At 26.5% G+C, this 19,864-nt stretch overlaps 1 protein-coding gene across 4 annotated transcripts in view; it reads right to left on the bottom strand.

Moving 5' to 3' along the window:
- LOC129981768 (cell adhesion molecule Dscam2-like) overlaps window positions 1-19,864 on the bottom strand; it is a 519,426-nt gene that overhangs the window by 24,788 nt on the left and 474,774 nt on the right. For all 4 annotated transcript variants that reach the window (XM_056092759.1, XM_056092760.1, XM_056092761.1 and 1 more), the window contains exons 21-22: window positions 16,294-16,461; window positions 13,807-14,051 (exon numbers count right to left, since the gene is read on the bottom strand). In XM_056092759.1, the coding sequence (XP_055948734.1) occupies window positions 13,807-14,051; window positions 16,294-16,461 (413 nt within the window). The remainder of the gene's footprint in view (window positions 1-13,806; window positions 14,052-16,293; window positions 16,462-19,864) is intronic.

Genomic DNA, 19,864 nt, shown 5'->3' with positions numbered 1-19,864 from the left:
TATTAACATAATTTTTTAGATGTATTAATTGATATAATTTATAATTAATACAACTCCTAAAAAAATACGACATCTAAAGAAATATCTCTGGATTTTTAAATATATACTGAGAATTAATCGATGAAGTAGAAAAAGATGAAGTAGAAATGTGTATGAAAGAAAAATTAAATGAACATTCAAGGGCGCTCTGAATGTTTTGATAAGCATTAATTCTTTTTACCTTGCAATTTGGAGATAGGAATATTTCAAGAAAGTAAATATTTAAAGTAGAATATAAAAAAAATTTTTTTCATTAGATTTTCGAACGATTGTTTTGAAATAGAAGATTTCAATGAATTTCAATGAGAAGGTTTATTTTTGTATTTTGTGATACATCTTCAACGAATTTTTTTAAAGACTTTCCGCTTGTACAGGCATATTGCAATATCAAGAATTATATATTTGAAATTTCTATGGTCTTTGTTGCTTGACGAGAAACAAATTCGTTTTTTTTATTAAAATATGATAAGATGTGATTAATTCATACTTCAATTTTAAAACTAAGATAAATTTCTTATTTGTATGAATAATCTAGTAATTTCTTTTAATGACAAAAATTTAGGCAACGAAATAGTTTTTACAACCAAAATATGAGAATTGTAGTATGCGAGTTTTGAAAATCTTATTTGACAGATATGAAAGAAAAGATATGGTTTAGAAAAATAAAATACCTAATCTTATTTGATTTTTAGATTTTAGACCCCTGCAAAACTTTGGAATTGTCGTTTTTATATGCAAATTTTATTTCAAATATTTGAATATTGGATTTTGTATCTTAGTCAACGAATGTTAAAAATTTCTGAAGTAATTTAATTCCATTTCTTTTAAAAAAATTATTTTCATCTATCTTGAGAAAGAAAAATATCATTAGATACTAAAATTTCAGAAATATTTCTTTCTTAAATTTATGAAATTTCTGCAATTTCTTTTAATGAGATATTTTAGCAATATGTAGATTTTTATTCTAAAAATTCTTTTATTTCTTTTAGGAATAAATATCTTATACTAAACAAGTACGAAAATGAATATATTTTTTCTCAAAATTATGGAGTCCTACTAGGAAAAATACTGACAAGAAAATATTGCTTAAAAAGAAAAAAAAGAAATCCTCAATTTCCAAAAAATGCTGCCAATAAATGGTCCATGAGATTAAATGTCAACTCAAATTTGTATTTACCTTTGAAAAAAAAATGACTAAGTCATTTTGAAAATGATGAAATAGAAGAACTTTCGGTTGGAAAATCTTTTGCAAGCCCAGTTTGTTTCTGCTTTTTATCAAGACAGAAAACAAACATATTTTAAAGAAAATGGAATTTTTATCAAAGAGCTTCAGTTTCATAAATATTATTTATACACTGGATGCTTGCATATTTAAAAATACTCTAGATTTCTATGAATTTTTAAGATGCACTTACCGTTTGCCGACGAAATTATTTTATTTTCAGATTTGTTAAGGAAACTTTGAAAGAATTTTAGTACCCTTTATTAATATTCAAAAGCATACGAAAAATCCTTTTACTTGCTTCGAATTTCATGCTTTATAAAGATTAATAATAAAACGTCTTTCACTAGAAAAATAAAACTCCAAGTTTAAAATAATATATATTAATCATAAAACAGAATAATGCTTTTAAAATATATTACAATAAAGCATTCATTCTATAAAAGTTTCATTCTTTCGTTATCCTCTGAAAAGCAAAATTCTTAGAAGATTTTTAATATCGAATTCAGGAATTCGACAAATAATTTTATGCTGAAGTGTTCTTAACTTCAATAATTTGAGAGACTGATTAATCAAAAATTTTAAAATAATTTGATTCATAAAAATTAATTTCGTTATTGAAAGATAATGTGCTTTTACACGTAATGATAAATTTTGAAAAATGAAGAAAAATATTTGAAAGATTTGTAACCTTTCATTAGACAAACTTTTTTATTATTATTACATATATCACTTTATATGGTACATAATTACGCTTTCAATTCCCTGCTGCAATAATGATGGAATTGTTTTTTTACTAAATTAAAATTACGTATTACAGTAGGATATACAATTCTAAATCGAATGTATTCGCAACATTATATTTATTTCACTCTTACAAGTTGCATGTTCAAATCACGTCCGGGTCATCAATGAGGAAATGGGGTTGGGCAGGATCCAAATCGCAATGTTGGGGTTTGTAGCCGAGTAACAAGACCACTAGACAAAAGTGTACACTTTGATCCGGAAGTTGTTATCTGGCTTATAAGCTTCACCACACAAGCATGAAAGATGAAATTGCTTGTTGAAAGAAAATCATGCGCTGTATGCTGTTTTATATCGAATATAAGAGTAGTCGATTTTAATAATGACGACCATATAATTACCATTATAAGTTGATTTTGAAAATTACCTGTCTTTTTTTACATCTTCCTTTTTTTTTAGTTGATCTACCAAGAAAATAAAACAATTTCCGTACTTTTATTCTATTTTGAATTTTTCAATCATAATTTGATCATTTGATGATTATGAAACAGCTAATTTCTATTTTGAATTTCTTATTGTATGAAAATGTTGATTTTATCACTTGCATTATTTTATTTGAATATCTCAATTCACTTTATAAAAAAAAGTTTATGTATACTTTATAAATGCATATTATTGGAATATGAAATACAATATGTTGACCATCGAGAAATATTTCTGCAAGAAAAGAGTGATATATTATGAGATTTTCCTTTGTTTGCAAACGTGACATCTAAAATTGCAGAAAAAGTTTATTGATTAGACTATTTTTCTTTTGTGCAAAAGCAGTATTTTGTCTCATTCAAATTACTTTCTGTAATGCTAGACAGCTGAATCTTTTCATTTTACGTGAATATAAATTTATGGTGGAAAATATAGGACAAAAAAATCAGGATGCAATTTATCTTTTTAAGGTAAATAATAAAAATAAAGAAATGTTTTTTAACTCTAAATTGAAATAAAAGAAGTAAATATACATTTTAACCCTGAATTGAAGTAAAAGAGGAAAAAAGATTTTTATATTCTTTCACTCAATTTCACTTCTTTCATGTTTGTGAAAATAGAATTTTCGCACCGTTTTGCCCCTATTTTCTAATTTACAAGAATTTTGAATTTTTGGGAACTTATGTGTACTTGATTACAATATGCTGTTTTGTTTAAGCAGAACTTCAAAGTTAAGTAAGCGATTAAGCAACTTACATTTTGATTCTGCACCAGTGGCATCCACTAGATGGGAATTTGTGAAAAAATTATTTAAAAATTCCGTTATGTTTTAAAAATAAAAAAAAATTAAACTCTAATAAATCTAAACAAACATAATCAAAGAGACAAGAAAAATCAAAATAAGATGCCTTATGCTTCACAAGAAAGCAAAATTGTTTTTATTAAATTCATTTCCATATCTATGGCATGCATTTATTGCTTTTTTGCCTTATTTGTCATTATTAAAGGCATGATTTGTCTTTTCGTGATGTGATGACATAAACGTTTATATTCAATCCGTGATGTGATGGCATAAAATTTTAAATTTAATCTTTCCATGCATTTTTGATCTTTAAAAAAATATAGAAAAATGGTTTTAAAAAAATCTATGACAGATTAAGTTTATTAGCAGACACTTCATGCAATTTCTCATATTTTGGAAGCATTAACCCATTTCATTCATGAATCGATTATTTGTTAAACATACGGAGTACATTTTGCTTCAATTCGTATGCAATGTTCAAGAAAATATTCTGTGAAATAAAACAGGAGACTTTGCAAAAAATTTTGCTTTAAAACTGAAAACAGAAAAAAAAAATGAATGATTTAATTATTATCTTAACATGTTAATATTTTCTATTTTTACTAACAGCACTTTTCATAATGTTTTCCAGAGAATTAAAACGATTTCTATGATATTTCATATTTTGAATGACATTATTTCAAGACTTGGAAAATTTTGGAAAGTATAATTGTATATATAATTTATTTTATTTCCGATAGTTCTTCAATATATCACATCACTTCACATAAAAATAATATTAATTATTCTTTAGCTTATTGAAAGAAACTTCGCACTTTTTTTTAGTTTGACAATTATTCTCATCGTTCTTGTAATTGCTTAATGTATGTGTTTTTTTTTTTTTTTTGGCACAAAACAGTTGATAGCATTAGAAGTGGATTCAGCTATTTCTATAATGATTTCTAGAATTTTTTACCTTTAAGCAATTCAAACTTGGATGGTGATCCAGTTTCTTCTATTTATACGTAGTTCTAGTGTTTCAGGGGGAAATTTGTGGGATTTCCCACTCTCGCATACACACACAAAATTTTTTAAAAATAAACTTTTCATGCAATTCGGATCGTTTAAATATTAATAATTGAATAAAAGTCTATATTAAATTTGCACGCACGCACGCACGCACGCACGCACGCACACACACACACACACACACACACACACACACACACACACACACACACACACACACACACACACACACACACACACACACACACACACACACACACACACACACACACACACACACACACAACCCGTGGTGGCCTCTGTGTTCCTGAATCCATGTTTTATCCCAAAACGCGACTTTCTTCTGTTTGTTTGAATTTAATTTGAAATTTGTAAAAGCTGTTTTAGAGCATCCAATGTAACGACGTTATGTACTTAGAATATCCATATAAGTATATTGGAATACAGTAAAACGCGAATGCAAATGCTTTAAAATATGAGGTGATTGGCACACTAATTAACACTAATAAGTTTAATGTGAATATGATAATATGAATGCAGCTTTGAAAATAGAAATTGCATTACGACGCATGTTATTGAACATTTCGGCCGTATATATTCATAAATTTCACAGACATGTATATAAAGGTTTATTAATTTGCGTAATAATTTTATTAGTAAATTTATCTAAGTGATTGAAATTTCATAGAGTAAAACAACTTAGATTAAAAGCTATACTAGGGCATCTAGGATAATCATAACTACATACTGACAATTGGAAATCTAATTTTACATTGTCTTATGCTGTAATGTAATATCTTTTTTCCTCCAATAAAAAGGACTAATGTAGTAGTGTATTCCGCGCAGAACGTAGGAAAATGATTTAATTTCATTAAAAATCTTTTTCTTTCGCCTCTAAATTCGGCGGGAATTCCAAAAATTGCGTTAGTGTGGCCTTCTTCTGTATCGGTATTAAATCTTTCCTAATTAGTTCTATTTACTTGCCGTTAGCTATTCAATAATTTAATAGCATTGATACATAGAATCAAAGAGAGGCAAATAATTTGTAGTTTAAAGTTTAAAACATTTTAAGATAAATATGTTGCATTTAAAGGGAATTAAACATCTAAATCTATTTACAAAATTTCGTATCAGTTCTGAATGACAAGAGTTAGAGACCAATTTGTGTATAATGGCTTTTGGAAAAGATTTTGGATCATTAAACTCTCATTCAAGCTAGAATGAAAGCAATCAAGTAAGGAATTGTCCATCGAATGGTAAGCCTTATCTAATGTTACGTACTAGCATTAGATTAGGTTAAAGACCTAAATCTAATCTAATGTTTTAAAATTGTTGGTGATAATGGATCGTATGTGAGAAAAAGCTTACAAACAAGCAACGTGACAGATGAACAATAAGATTCTAGAAAAATTCTATCAATATTCTATGCAGTGGTTTATATTTGCACTAATAAAATTTCAAGCTTCAATTAATTTTGAATTGTTTAGTAATTCACCAATAAAATTGTTTACTTTCTACAGTTTTGAATCTGAGGTAAAAGATATTGCAGTAATTTTTTTTTCTGTGAGAGTAAATACTTCCATTTAATTATTTTAAATAAAACTTATATTTAAATAGTTTTTAAAAATAAATTTTCTTCTATTGCATTTTCTGTATAAATTTTCTTCTATTGCATTTTCTGTATAAATTTTCTTCTATTGCATTTTCTGTATAAATTTTCTTATATACATTAATAAAAATTTACATCGCTTTTATCTAAAAACAAAACAAAATCTTCCAGGGTTAAAAATGGGAACAACCGTTTTTGTATATTTCTAAAGTTTGTTCGCTGTTTTAAAAATACCGAATGAATAGCTTTCTGGTAAATGAACAGTCAAAAATAGTATCAAGCAGGCTTATAATGTTTATATCAATGAAAATAAAATTAAAAGAAAAGAAAAAATAATGAGGTCTTTGTTCAATTTTCTTAAAATAAATGAATTCAAATTTCTCTATCGAAAACTTTTTAAAATACATAATATAAATAGAAATGAATTTTAAAAGAAGCAAAAATGAATAAATTTAATATAAAGAATCATTTTAGTACGATGTTCAATAAAAATATATTCAAAAAGTGCAATGTTTAATAATGAAAGTGAATGTCTGTCTCTCTGTGTGTACTCTATAAAGCTTTGTAGAACAGACCGTTATATTTAATCAAAAATATACTCATATAAATTTTGGCGTATGAGATTCCGCACATCAGAGTGTTTTTTAGAATTTTAATTTATCAAAATTTAAACACAATTCCCGCATTATTTGTGGATTATATCTAAAAATATTAACAAACAAAAAAGATTTTTTCATTGATTTAAATTTTAAAAAATTAACTTTTAAATAATTTCAATTTAGCGGCTCTCCATTTTTTCTTATTTTTAATGATTTTCTAAAATATTATATTCAGAATTTACTACAACACTTTTCTTTGTTGTGATGAAAATTAAATTAAAAACCATTAACCATTGAAAATTAAACCATTTTCTTTCTTTCATGCAAACACTTAATTTTGTATTTCTCTCCCAGCTTGAAAGTTAAGATTATGTCGTAATAAATTTTACATTCTATTCATTTTTTTTTTATGAAAATGTCAAACAAAGTACTTTAAAATAGTTTTCAAATAGAGGAATATATATTCATTGTGGTAAAAGATTATTGTTCACAATTTCTGTTTTTCATAGACATGTTTTAATGTAACTAATATACTGCTAGACATAAAATGTACCGAGCCTTTTTAATGTCTGTTATTAATGTTATGTCTAATGATGTTATTATCCATTATTATTTAAATTATGTCTTCATTAAACGCACTTATGTAATTAATGAATGTGAAAAACTACTAAAAAACACAAGCTTAACTGTCTATCACAATTTGAAATTTAAAATTACTCTATTATAATTATTACATTATGCAAAAAAAAAAAAAAAAAAATCCTTTGAAACTGAACAAACTAAGCTTCGATGAACGAGCTGATCGCCGAAGGCGGTTAATGCAAAACAAATATCTAAGCAAAAATTTTTATTTTCTATTATTTATCCTAATAAATTAATTAAAATGAAAATATATTACATAATTTTATTGATATATAAAATTTAATACTCATTTTGAAATTATGACTTTTCCTTTTTCAGAATATTTCATTTCCATATATGACTAAAATTTTATATATATTTTATTTTTTGAAGATTTAAATAAAATTCTCTGGTAAGTTAAAATTCCTTATTGCAACAAAAACAAATAAGTGTATGCAAGTTAAAAATTCTGGCTTTTGCTTTTTATAAAATGTCAACGTTAAATTAATAAATCAGCTGAGAAGCAAAATATTTTTCAGTTGTTTCCAAAATTGTATTTTCAAAAATAACAAAGCTGAACTATAAAAATGAATTTTAAATTTTGTTTTTTGAATTACTAATGTGCCTCTACACTTCTAAGTCCATAAATGGTTATACTATAAATTATTACAAACTAAAACCGGTTTTCTTAAAGCTGAATATTCCCTGTGAAATAGCTCAAAGACTGCAAAGAAAAATTACCTCTCCACTTTAGTTAAACAAAATAATCTCAAAGACAAATATATTTTTTGATGAAGCAAACTTGAAATTGTTATTGTTTTAACAAAGCAAATGTTTACTCGTTTCTTCGTTATTCAACTAGATTTTCCTCGAGATATAATATTACGTGTTTTGTTGTAAAAACAGAATTTTACAATTTATCTGCTTGTGTTAAAAGAAGAAAGCACATGCCAATAAAGGCATTCAAGATCTAAAGAATACAACTGATAATAACGAGGTATTGTCGATTTAGATTGAATAATACAGTAAATGGAAATGAAAAAAAGAGAGAGAAAAAGTATTTTCTATAGTTCGATAAATTCATATTTATTTATTTAATATTTGTAAAAGCATATTATTTTAAGAATAGATAGATCAATTAAAAATATCATTTCGCATATGCGAATAAGGAGCAGCTATGAAAGAAATAATTTCTTTGAATGAAGTTGAATAAAGTAAATTATTGATGTAATTGTTTAAATTTCGAAATATAAGCATTCAAAATTCATATCGAAAATATTTCTAAGGCATGTATATTAATAAAAAGGACGTATCATTAATTCAAAAGAGCGTATTATAATATAAAAGTTTAAAAGTAAGCACAATTTTTCTATAACATTAATTGTTTTAAAAAGTGTTTGAATTTCTAAATAAAACCTTTCAAGATTCATATCGAAAACATTTCTAAGGGAGATATATTAATAAAAAAGGAATTAAATTAAAAAGAACGTATTCCAATATATAAATTTAAAAAGTAAGTACAGTTTTTCTGTAATATTAATTATTTTTAAATATTAATTAAAATTAAATATTTAATGAAGAATTAATTCAAATATTAAATAAAATTAAATATTTAATAAATGATTAATTTAAATATTAATTAAATATATTCATTATTCTGTAATTACAAACAGATTTTTTTCTAATTAGAGTGAAATAAATAATTAAACAAAAATTTGTATAGCTATGATGAAATTAATTTCTTAAAAATCTTAGACGTTGAAAATGAGAAAATACAGATAAAAGTGAGTCATAAATAGATACATCGTGGCCGAAATTTATATCATTTCTTCGAAACTGAAAAGTTCATAACTATATCTGAAAGAACTATGAGCATACATAATAAGAAAATTTGCATCTCCGAAGTTGAAAATTTTATAGTTCAGAATGTTTGAATCGAAAGATGACTCGATTTTTGTTTAGTTGTTTTAACATCTTATTTTAAAACAACACTACGGTTATTTTGGGACGGACCTCGTATTTTTGGACAGCGGTCAGATGACGAGTACGATACCTGAACAGGCATTCACTTCTCCAAACTTCCACATCCGTGGGAGGACGTTTGGCTCTGAAGGATTTAACGCACATCAGAACCTCTTATACGACAGATTTTCGGTGGAATTAGGTATCGTATCTGAAGCCCTCCGGTTCCGACTGCGAGACCTTACTACCAAGCCACAGCGTCCCACTTGTCATACCTCGAACGGCACCCATAGTGACATTTTAGCTATCACAACATTTAATTCTTATGTACTTCAGACTAGATAAAAAAGAACCAAATTTTGCTATTTGTTTTCATTTACTTTAAAACTAAAATAATAATAAAACAGTTTCAAATAATTCCGCGGAACATGACTTAATGGAAAAGTCATCTGTTTGAAGATATTTTAAATTATATCACCTTTAGTGATTAGCTTACTTCTCCGAAATACTCTGTTAAATTATTGATATGTAATTCTAAGTAATTAATATTAATTCAAATTTTCACTTTCCTATTTGATACGTTTGAAAACTTAATAGAATCTACCACAAACTACGGCGCGGGAAAATTAAAGCATCTATTTTATGAAGTAGCCGGGAAAATGAAAGTTATTTCACCACTGGAGTCATACGTTATACAAAGCGATTAGCGATGCTTCAGTTTACATCGTGACACAAGTGCAAAAGAGAGTGAAATTTCCCCTTTCAATGATTTATACTATGAGATTTAGATAGAGATTTCTTTGACACGTGTTGATTTAGGAAAGGGAAATTTAGGTATCTTTTAAAGATTAAGCATTATTATCCCTTCACTTGGAGCATGGGAAAATGTTGAAATGAGCAGTTTTAATGAGAGTGTGTAAATTTAATTAAAAATGTGGGAATTAAATCAATAAATAAGAGAACAATTTAGAATGAATTAATAGGGTTAAATTAAGATAAAAGTTAGGGAATTAGTTAAGATTTAAATTAGATTTTAAAGTATTATATATATTAGTCGCCTTTGGCGATCAGCCGGTTCGCCAATCTTAATCTTAGTCAAAATTTTAATAATTAAATATTTTATGTAATTTCTACTTTAATAGCTTCTTCATCAAAATATTTTAAAACTTCAAATTTTGATAGTCATATAATTCACTCATAATATATAAAAGCCTTCAGCCATAACGTAATATATCTCTCTCTAATTTTCTGTTAGCTCCTGTAGAATTTATGCTTTGAATTAAAGTGGAAATGATTAATCTGCAATTAATATAATAATATTTTTTACTAAAACAAAGTTTTTTTTTAATAATATGATTACTGAAAACAGAGTCACTGAGCATTAAAAACTTATGGATACTAAAGAATATCTTTCTTAATTTATGTAATATCTCAAGAATTTGTCAACAAAATTTTCTCAGATTCATCATGAGCAGATCGATTAATTAACAATGTTTAATTTTAAATGCATCAAATATTCAGAAAATAAACATAATCGTTTAAAATAATCGGTCGAAAACAGATTAAAAAAACTACTTATAAACCGATGAACTTAAAACTATAAGCATATACAATATATATATACAATATATATATATATATATATATATATATATATATATATATATATATATATATATATATATATATATATATATATATATATATAACTAACATAACATACAATTTAATTAAAAAAGCACACAACTAACTTAAAAATAATTTAAATCACGTCAACATCCGTTAAAATTTTTTGTCAACAATCAGAACACAATGCGCATGCGTGAATTTTCAACGCCAGTTACGGTAACGCAAATGCGTGAATTTTTCTACGCCAGTTGGGGTAACGCTATGCAGATTAGAAATTTTTAATTTCCTTTATTCTGTTTTATTTTAATTCAAAAGTACTTCAGAATGAATCTGAAAGATCGATTAATTAACAATGTTTAATTTTAAATGCATCAAACATTAAGAAAATAAACAGAATCGTTTGAAATAATCGGCCGAAAAATGTTAAACCTAGCCTCATTACTGTTGGGAAAAAAACTGTAGCCTTACTCATTTGGCGTTGGGGAAAATGAAAAGATTTCTTGGCGGGAAAGTTAGTTTTTAATTAATAATTAAAATTCTAATTAAAAATTTAAAAAAAGGGATCCCAGGTGCGCATTCGCGACCTCCAAGGTATGCATGTACCAAATTTGGTAGCTGTAGATCAAACGGTCTGGCCTGTAGAGCGCCAACACACACACACACACACACACACACACACACACACACACACACACACACACACACACACACACACACACACACACACACACACACACACACACACACACACACACACACACACACACACACACACACACACACACACACACTTAGCTTTATATAAGTATAGATATAGTAAAGAAGATATATTTTATCAATTTTGTACGTAAATCTCGTAGTTCAAGATTACAGTATCGATCCACTTTATAACTGAATTTCAAAACAGGATGATCTCTTAGTAAAATGAATGAATCCAACAAAACAAGTGGAAGGGAAACATCTAGCTCGTCCCTCTCTTTCATGTATTGAAATCATCGTTAAAGCAGTACATCTATTTAGATACATGTATTATTCCAGTTGAGTAACATTTCTGACATAAACACTGTCATTTACGTGCTTCAAAAGCAGAGTAATGCAGGAATCGACCATGAGTGTTTTGTAAACAAGTATTAGTTTATAAATTATTTAAGCATATTCTACTCTTACCCTTTTATGTGTCTCATATCTGCATATTATCTTATTCAACTATGTTATACTTTTGCAATTTGAATAACTAGAGATAATAACAAATATAAAATATTTTACATCCCGCTATAATCCAGTTTTAATGAGATTTTCAAATAAGTCTTGTCTAAGAATGTGACTTTAAACTTCTGTATGGAGTACTTGCTTATTGATCAAAAAGTAATATATGGGTTTGGAAAATATTTACTAAAGTTCCTAATTTGCTGTTTGCTATGTATTTGTTAGCTTATTTCAAAGAGGATCAAAATTATTAGTAAGATATATGTAGTAAATTAAAATGTTTTGGTATCAATATTTTAAATCCATGAAAATGATGTGATCTTTGTTTTGTTAAAATGTCTAATTACTTCTTATATTTTGATGTTTGAAGTTTTGAGTAGCTTTATGGAACATAATAAGGTTTCTTAAATCAGTATGAAAAATAATGAATAATATTTGTTGGAATTTTAACTAAACTGGCCAATATATGTTAATTTGTAGTAAAACTAAAAAAAAAAAATGAATTCGTATAAAAAATACTTTTAAAATAATTTCCATTAATACATCTTACACTAAAAGGTTTCAGTAACAAAAAATAAAGCATACTACTTTTAACATGTTCAGCACTTATGTGAGAAAATATTTTTTAAACAATAAAGTGGAAAAAGTTAATTATGTCCGAAAGATTTCTGTTATTCCTTTAAATATACATAATAAAACTAATTTTATTTTGTTATTTTTATGAAACATCATTTCAGTAAGTATTCTGATATTATTAACTTTTAATTAAATTTAAATATTAGAAATTAAGTGTTTCTATTTTTAAGACAGTTTAATGTTCTGGAGATATTTGAGGAGTGTCTCAAGGAAGGCCACACAAATTTAAGCCGTGGTCAGATGAAGACGAGTGCTGAGCCAGAATCTTCTTTTCCAATATTCCATATTATGCAAACAAAGAAATTTAACTCTCAACAAAATCAACGATAAACTTCAAACTATATATTGCAAATCAGTTGTAAAAAGTATCAAAATAAAGACACCAAGGGATCAAAATCGTGGCCTTCCGATCTCAAAGCCAAGACTTTGTTAGGATATTTGCTGTCACAGTGAACTTAGTAGCATTTTTAGATTTTATACTTTTTAGTTTGATAATAAAGCGAGTTTAAAAAAATAATTTTTTAATGTTTTCTTTTTAGTTGATGAGAAATAATCGAACGATTTTTAAAAAAAAAAAACAATTAAATTTATTTTACTATTTCTTACTTTTTATATATTTTAATTCCTTATATCATTTTTTTTATAATTTTGGTTTTTAAATTTTTCCTATTAATAATTATCAGATAGAAGTTCTTATGTGATGAAAAAAAGTTAGTTAAAATTAATCAATTCTCAGATGACCAAATTTCTAAAATTTTTTACTATTATTATGAAAATTTTCAAATATGACACTTTGAGAATACACAATTCCAAGAAATTTCAGAAAGAAAGTAAAAAAGGAAGTTTTTGGAAAATGGATTATAAAATTACATATCTTTACAAACGTAAAAAGAATCTAAATAATAAAGCCCAAAAATTAAACTTCCAAAGCTTTTCTGGTTCTTTTTCAATTTTCTATGAAAGAATTTCAGTGGGAAAAGAGAAATTATGTCTTTTCTTGACAAAATTTCATGATATAAAATGCACTTTCGTTAAAATATTCAAAAAATCGTCGAGTTGAAACGCCATCCATGACCTTTACAATGCAATATAATCCTCTTCCCTGTAAAGCTCTATCTGCGTTGCTCAAACAACTGCCCTTCGGATTATATAATATCCATTAGTCCCTAATCGTTATTGTCCCATCAAATATCCAGTGATTTCTCCTTAGACCTTAATTGTATGTCTGGGATAACAGGAAACTCACCCACTTTGGTGGATAAGGTACATCATATATATGTTCGTGCCTGCCGAATTCTCTCCTGAGGCTTTGGCTGCAATCGGATTCTGGCGATCCCTGCTTCTGGAACATGGGGATGTGGCTCATGGCATACGGGGATGGGTAGTACAGTTGGTCCTTGATGGGACTTCCGCTTTCCGCACTCCCTTGCTTCCGTTCCATCACGGACATACTCATACCCTCGCCAGATTTGTCGTCACGGAATCTGGAATCTAAATATAATAAATAGTATAGTAATATATTTTCTTAGTTATAATTCTGCATCTTGGTTGAATAGGCGCCAACTTACTATGCAATTTAAATTTAAATTTTATATTTAAACTTTTGATTCCTATGACATTAAAACTGTGAAAAGAATAAGGAAAACAAAGGATCGGAAAGTTTTTTGCTTAACAGATTTCATGCATGATATCCAGGAGATTTAGTTTTATTTAAAAAAACCCAAGTCATATTTATTTTAAACTTTTACTTCGATTTCCAATTTATGCCTTTGAGATTCAAATTTTAAATTAAACTTTTGAATCTTATAACATTGTAACTTATGACATTAATCTTGTTATATTTAATCTTATGACATTAACCTTTGAATCCTATGACATTAAAACTGGGAAAAGAATGAAGAAATTAAAGTAAAGTAAAGGAAAGAAATGTTTTTTGCTTAACATATTTCATGTAAGATATCCAATAGATTTAATTTTATTTTAAAGAAATCACGTGTTTTTTTTTAAAGTTTTGCTCCAATTTCCCATAAATTGGAAACTTTATAACCAAGAGGCAGAAGTATTTTATAGAATGATTTTATACACACTTGGATAATTTTATAACACATATAACTAAGGAAAAGTAGGAGAGAATGCAGAAATGTTTCCTAATTTTTGAATGTTTGTCCAATTTACTTTTGTTTTTGGAGGCAATTTTATGACAATTTTTTAAATCTTATCATTTAAAAAAAATCAAAACAGTATAGATATTTTTGTTAAAACTTGTATGAAAAACATTATCCAGGATGTAATATTTAGGCAAGAAATCATTAAAAAAAGAATTTTCGGAAGAGAAAGCAGACAGATTAATGGCGGCAACTTTCTGTTCGATGCATTTAAAATTCAAATTTTACAATTGCATTTTTGAATCCTATGATTATAAAACTGTGAAAAGAATGAAGAAAAGAAAGGGAAGGAAAGTCTTTTGCTTAATAGATTTGGTGCATGATATCCAAATAAACTTAATCTTTTTTTTAAAAAAATGTTGTTTTACGTTTGACTCGATTTCCCATAAATTGGAAATTCTTTAACGAAGATGCATAGATATTTTACAGAGTGATTTGAATATTTTAGAATACACTTGGATAATTTTAGTTACAAAATTTACTTAGGAAAAGTGGGGTCAGAATACAATGAAACTTTTTAATTTTTAAATGCTTGTACAATTTACATTTGTTTTTGAAGCCAATATTAAGGCTAGTTTCAATGTATCATTTAAAAATATTCAAGATAGTATTGGTATTTTTGTTAAAATTTGTTTGAAAACTTTATACAGGATCTAATATTTGGCCAGTCGAATAATCAAGAAAAAGAAATTCCGAAAGAGCAACCTTAAAGACTTGAAAGAAATTAATGTCAAGGAAGGAAATATAAAAAAAGATGTTATAATAATTTAGGAAATAAGAATTCATAATAGATGTTATAATAATTGCTTATTCAATTGCATTGAAGATGAAATAAAATAACAATACAATAGAAATTAAGGAAACGAAGAGAATGACTTGGTTATTTTTTCTAAAATTTTAGGAACATAGATCTACACATGTGTATTCAGGAAAAAAAAAATACATTTTCATGCAGAATGCGATTATCAGATATTTTATAATAAATGAAAAACAAACACAAAATGAAATGAATTATTTAACAAACTAATGAATTATTCAACAAAATAAAATGAATTATTTAACAAACTCGTAATGATTGCATAATTTCTCTTGAGATCAATGTTTGATATTTTTCTTGAAGAAAATCTTTCCCTTTAGGTTTTATAATAACAGTTTTAACTATTACTAGATGTTTTTAACAGAAGTTTCATGAAAGAAATGTAAGTATTTTTGAAATGAATTTTAATAACAACTTTATAATCTCTTGAAGATTAGTTTAGTCATATTAATATCAAGTTTTGATATAACAAGATAGCTATTTTGTGGAATTTTGATTTGTGATCATATTGCAAGAACTACACTGAAACCCCAAACTTCTAGACCACACCAAAAGGTGGGTAACTGATTTTTGATATCAGATTCAATTTTTCGACGATCCTAAAAAGGGTTCTATGATGAAATGAATCGTGTTGGTAAAATATCTTGCAAGCAGTTTATCTTATTGCTTGCTTAATTAAAAAAGTATCGTTTTTCTTGAAAGGTTGTACTTACAAATATTTTAAGTATATTGATTAAAGAAAAAAAAATACCTCGTCGGTTCGGGTTATCCACTTGTCGCCGCTTTTTGACTACCACACAAGCTACAATGACTATGACTACAAGAACCACAACAGCGCACGCAGTAGGGACCATGATGCTGAGGCTTCTGTAGAAAAGTGGCCTTCTTTCATCTATACTTAACGGTGGTGGAACCGTTGCTGAAATAAAATATTGTATATGTTTTAAAAAATTGACTACAATTAATTTTTTTAAAAAACATTGTATTTTATATTAGATTAAAGTATGTTCTTAAAATTCTTAATTCGAATTTTTTAAAACTTTTTTTAAAAATCTTTTTTAAAGTTTATAAAGCTTGTTTTATTTTAATTCTACGATACAGAAAGACAATTAGATATATCAAAGTTGTACTTATTATTAGAAGATGAAAAAGTAAATTATCGAAAAGGAAACAATTTTGATGGTTTTTGTTTAAGTATATCAATATTTTAAATTCATTGTTAATTTTCTTTGACTGATTAAAGATAACAATTTTGAATTATTTTAATTATTAATCTATATTATTTGTAGCATTTTGTACAAATTTATGAAGCAATTATTATTGTATGTTGATTTCTACTTGTTTCAATAATAACTGATAAAAAACGCTTCTTTTTTTCTTAATCTAGATAGGTACATCTGTGTCAGCTAGCATGTATATTTAGGTTAGTTAATTGAAGTATTCAAATTAGTCAATGCCAATTGTATAGAATACTGTAAATCATTCATTAAGAAGCGAAAGAATAAATTCTGGTTAGAAAAATTAGAAAATCGAATTATAGTGTTATGAAGAAGGAAATAATTTACAAAAAAAATCTAGCTGTTGCAGATAAACAATTATTTCAGACTATATACTAAAAACAAAAATAACTTCCCTTTTTCTTGTAATGTGGATTTTTAACAATTTTTTTTATTTTTTAAATACTTTACCTAAAATTCTTGAAATAAAATTAGACATACCTGTTATTTATGATACTTTACTGAGTGAACTAAAATATTTGCATAATAATAGCACATTATTAAATTTGGCAGTTTTTGAAGCAGAAAGGGAGATCGAAATGCCCCCCCAAAAAACAACATCAGCAGCAATAAAAAATAACTGAATTTACATAATGTTAAACGGCTTCGTGATTATTATAAACTTTTAGTTTAGTAATTATGTAATACTTATACAAAAAGTATATATATGTATATATATATGCAAACGGAAAAATATAGAACATTCTGTTATATTAATTTTGATAGAAATTGGAAATATTTCAAACAGAAAAAGATTCTAAGCTTTTCTATTTTTTAAGAAAATGCCATTTAATTTTTTACACTAGATTAAGCTATAGATTTCTACATAAACTACTTTAAAGCATATGGATATTGCTTCAAATTAAATTTTTAAAAACTAAATTACGTCATCTAGTTTTATGGCTTGATACATTTGCAAATGTCTGACTCGAGGAGATAAAGAAATATTTTTGTTACTTCTCCTTCATTGCTTTGTTTCCTTTCTAAGCGTCATCAATATTTGTAAAAAAGTCATGACATTAGGTAAATCTAACCCTTTATTATACATTTAAAATGTTAGTTTTTATTTGATGTATATTATTTCAAATTAGTGTAATAGGATATATTGTGAGATTTAAAAAAGTCTTATGCATTTTTGCTCTAATTGGAATATCTGATGACATCAATTATCAGAAAATTTCTAATAACATTTTTGCAACTTCATTAATTAACTAAACGTTAAATTAGTGCAACTGTAAAAACATATTTTTACTTCCTTGCATACATAGGGTAGAGAAACTCGGAATTTTGACGAATCACCACATTTTAGACTTTCCTGAGTTAAAAAAACAACAACACATTTTTGAAAAATATCAGTCTGTCTGTCTGTGAGAAAGACAACTCAAAAACGCTTTGAATAAGAAGTTGGAATTTGGGATACTGTCCTTACTACATCAAAATTGCAGATTTCTATCAAATTTTGACTAAAATCTATTCAGAGGAAATCCGTCAGTATGAGTGTTTGAATATAAGTTCACATAATAACTACAAAACCGAGTGAGCTAGAACGATGAGATTCAATGCATACATTTAACATCTCTAATCCAGACATCCGTCAAATGTTGAGTCAAATCAATCTACGCGTTGATCGTCCGTCGATGTTTACTTTCAGAAAATTTAAATACAATAATTCAAAAACTCAATGACTTAAATATATCGAATTAAGTATGAGATTTTGAGACTACAAGTTCAATTTGGTGTCAAAACTTTGTTTCAATCGATTGAGAAAAATTAGTCTGAAGCACAAATTCGATTTTCAGATATTGTTACTCGCAGGCTAGAGATGAATCACCAAAAAACTCGCCAAAGTTAGCACGATAGATTCAGTAAAAATGCTTAATTCACTTTAAAAGTTAATATTTCCTAACTATTGTACTCCAGTGCCACGCAAGGAGTCTTCTTTATGAAAAGTTTATTAGAACGTATCCGAGAAAGATAATGTGAGACCACTCCTGCTGGTTTTACATTTGATTATTGCTATTCAATATCAAGTAATAAAGCGATTTCGCTGCCATATACATTAGTGTTTTTATATTTGGATATTGTATACTAAATCATATTGTTTTCTTGCTTATGAAGTTAATTTCTTACTATCAAAGAAACCATAAGTAAATATTACATCAAACTTTAAGCTTCAAATTATAAAAAAAAATATAAAATATTTCTGTTTTCTTAAGTGATCTTAGTATTTTTTGGGGAATTTATATAATCATGTTGAAATAATTTGTTTATCATTGTGCTGAATACTAAGGATTGAACAGATTAAGACAATGAATGTATTTAAAGAAAGAAAATAAACAGCCATGCACTTAAAAAAAACTAAACGGAATTCTTATTTTTAAGAGGTAATTAAGAAAGTTTTATTTTAGCTCAGTAAATGAGCTGTATTGTGCTGCATAATTAAAGGGGCCAATCATGAAATAAAAGCATATAATAATATTTAAAACAAAATTTTAAGAAGAATGTTATTTTTCTGTAGTAATTACAAAATCATTTACAATGCCATCTAACTGGGCAATTATTGAGAAAGAAAAAGACTTCAAAATAAAAAAAAAATATTTAAACAATTTAAAATGAGTATATTTGTCTTTTTTTTTCAAGTCCTTTAAAATACGAGCAGTCTGTTTTTTTTCACTGTAAAGATGTTCTTTAAATAGTGACTTTTTTAATCAAGAAAAGATAATTATTCTCTATGCATCTCAATGTTGTTAGTAAAATCAAAACACAATTCATATCTTCAAAAGACAATTAGGAATTTTTAAAAGACGATTCTTTTTCGAGTGATTACTTTTTTTGAAGGACTGTTTCACTTAATTTCGTCTGTTCCGTGCTCAAAAGTCATTTATCTTTTTCCGAAGCTAAGCATTATTTTTTTTCACTCTAAAAGAAATTGCGGGGAAAGCTAAGAAAAAGTTACTAATAATTCTAGTCAGTACAATTTAACAAAATATTTATAGCGAAAAACGAAGTTTCATTTAAGTAATTTTATTCATTTCTTAAAGAAAA

This window comes from Argiope bruennichi, chromosome 8 (assembly GCF_947563725.1).
Source record: "Argiope bruennichi chromosome 8, qqArgBrue1.1, whole genome shotgun sequence".
Lineage (NCBI taxonomy): Eukaryota > Metazoa > Arthropoda > Arachnida > Araneae > Araneidae > Argiope > Argiope bruennichi.
This window is presented reverse-complemented; position numbering and strand designations above follow the sequence as displayed.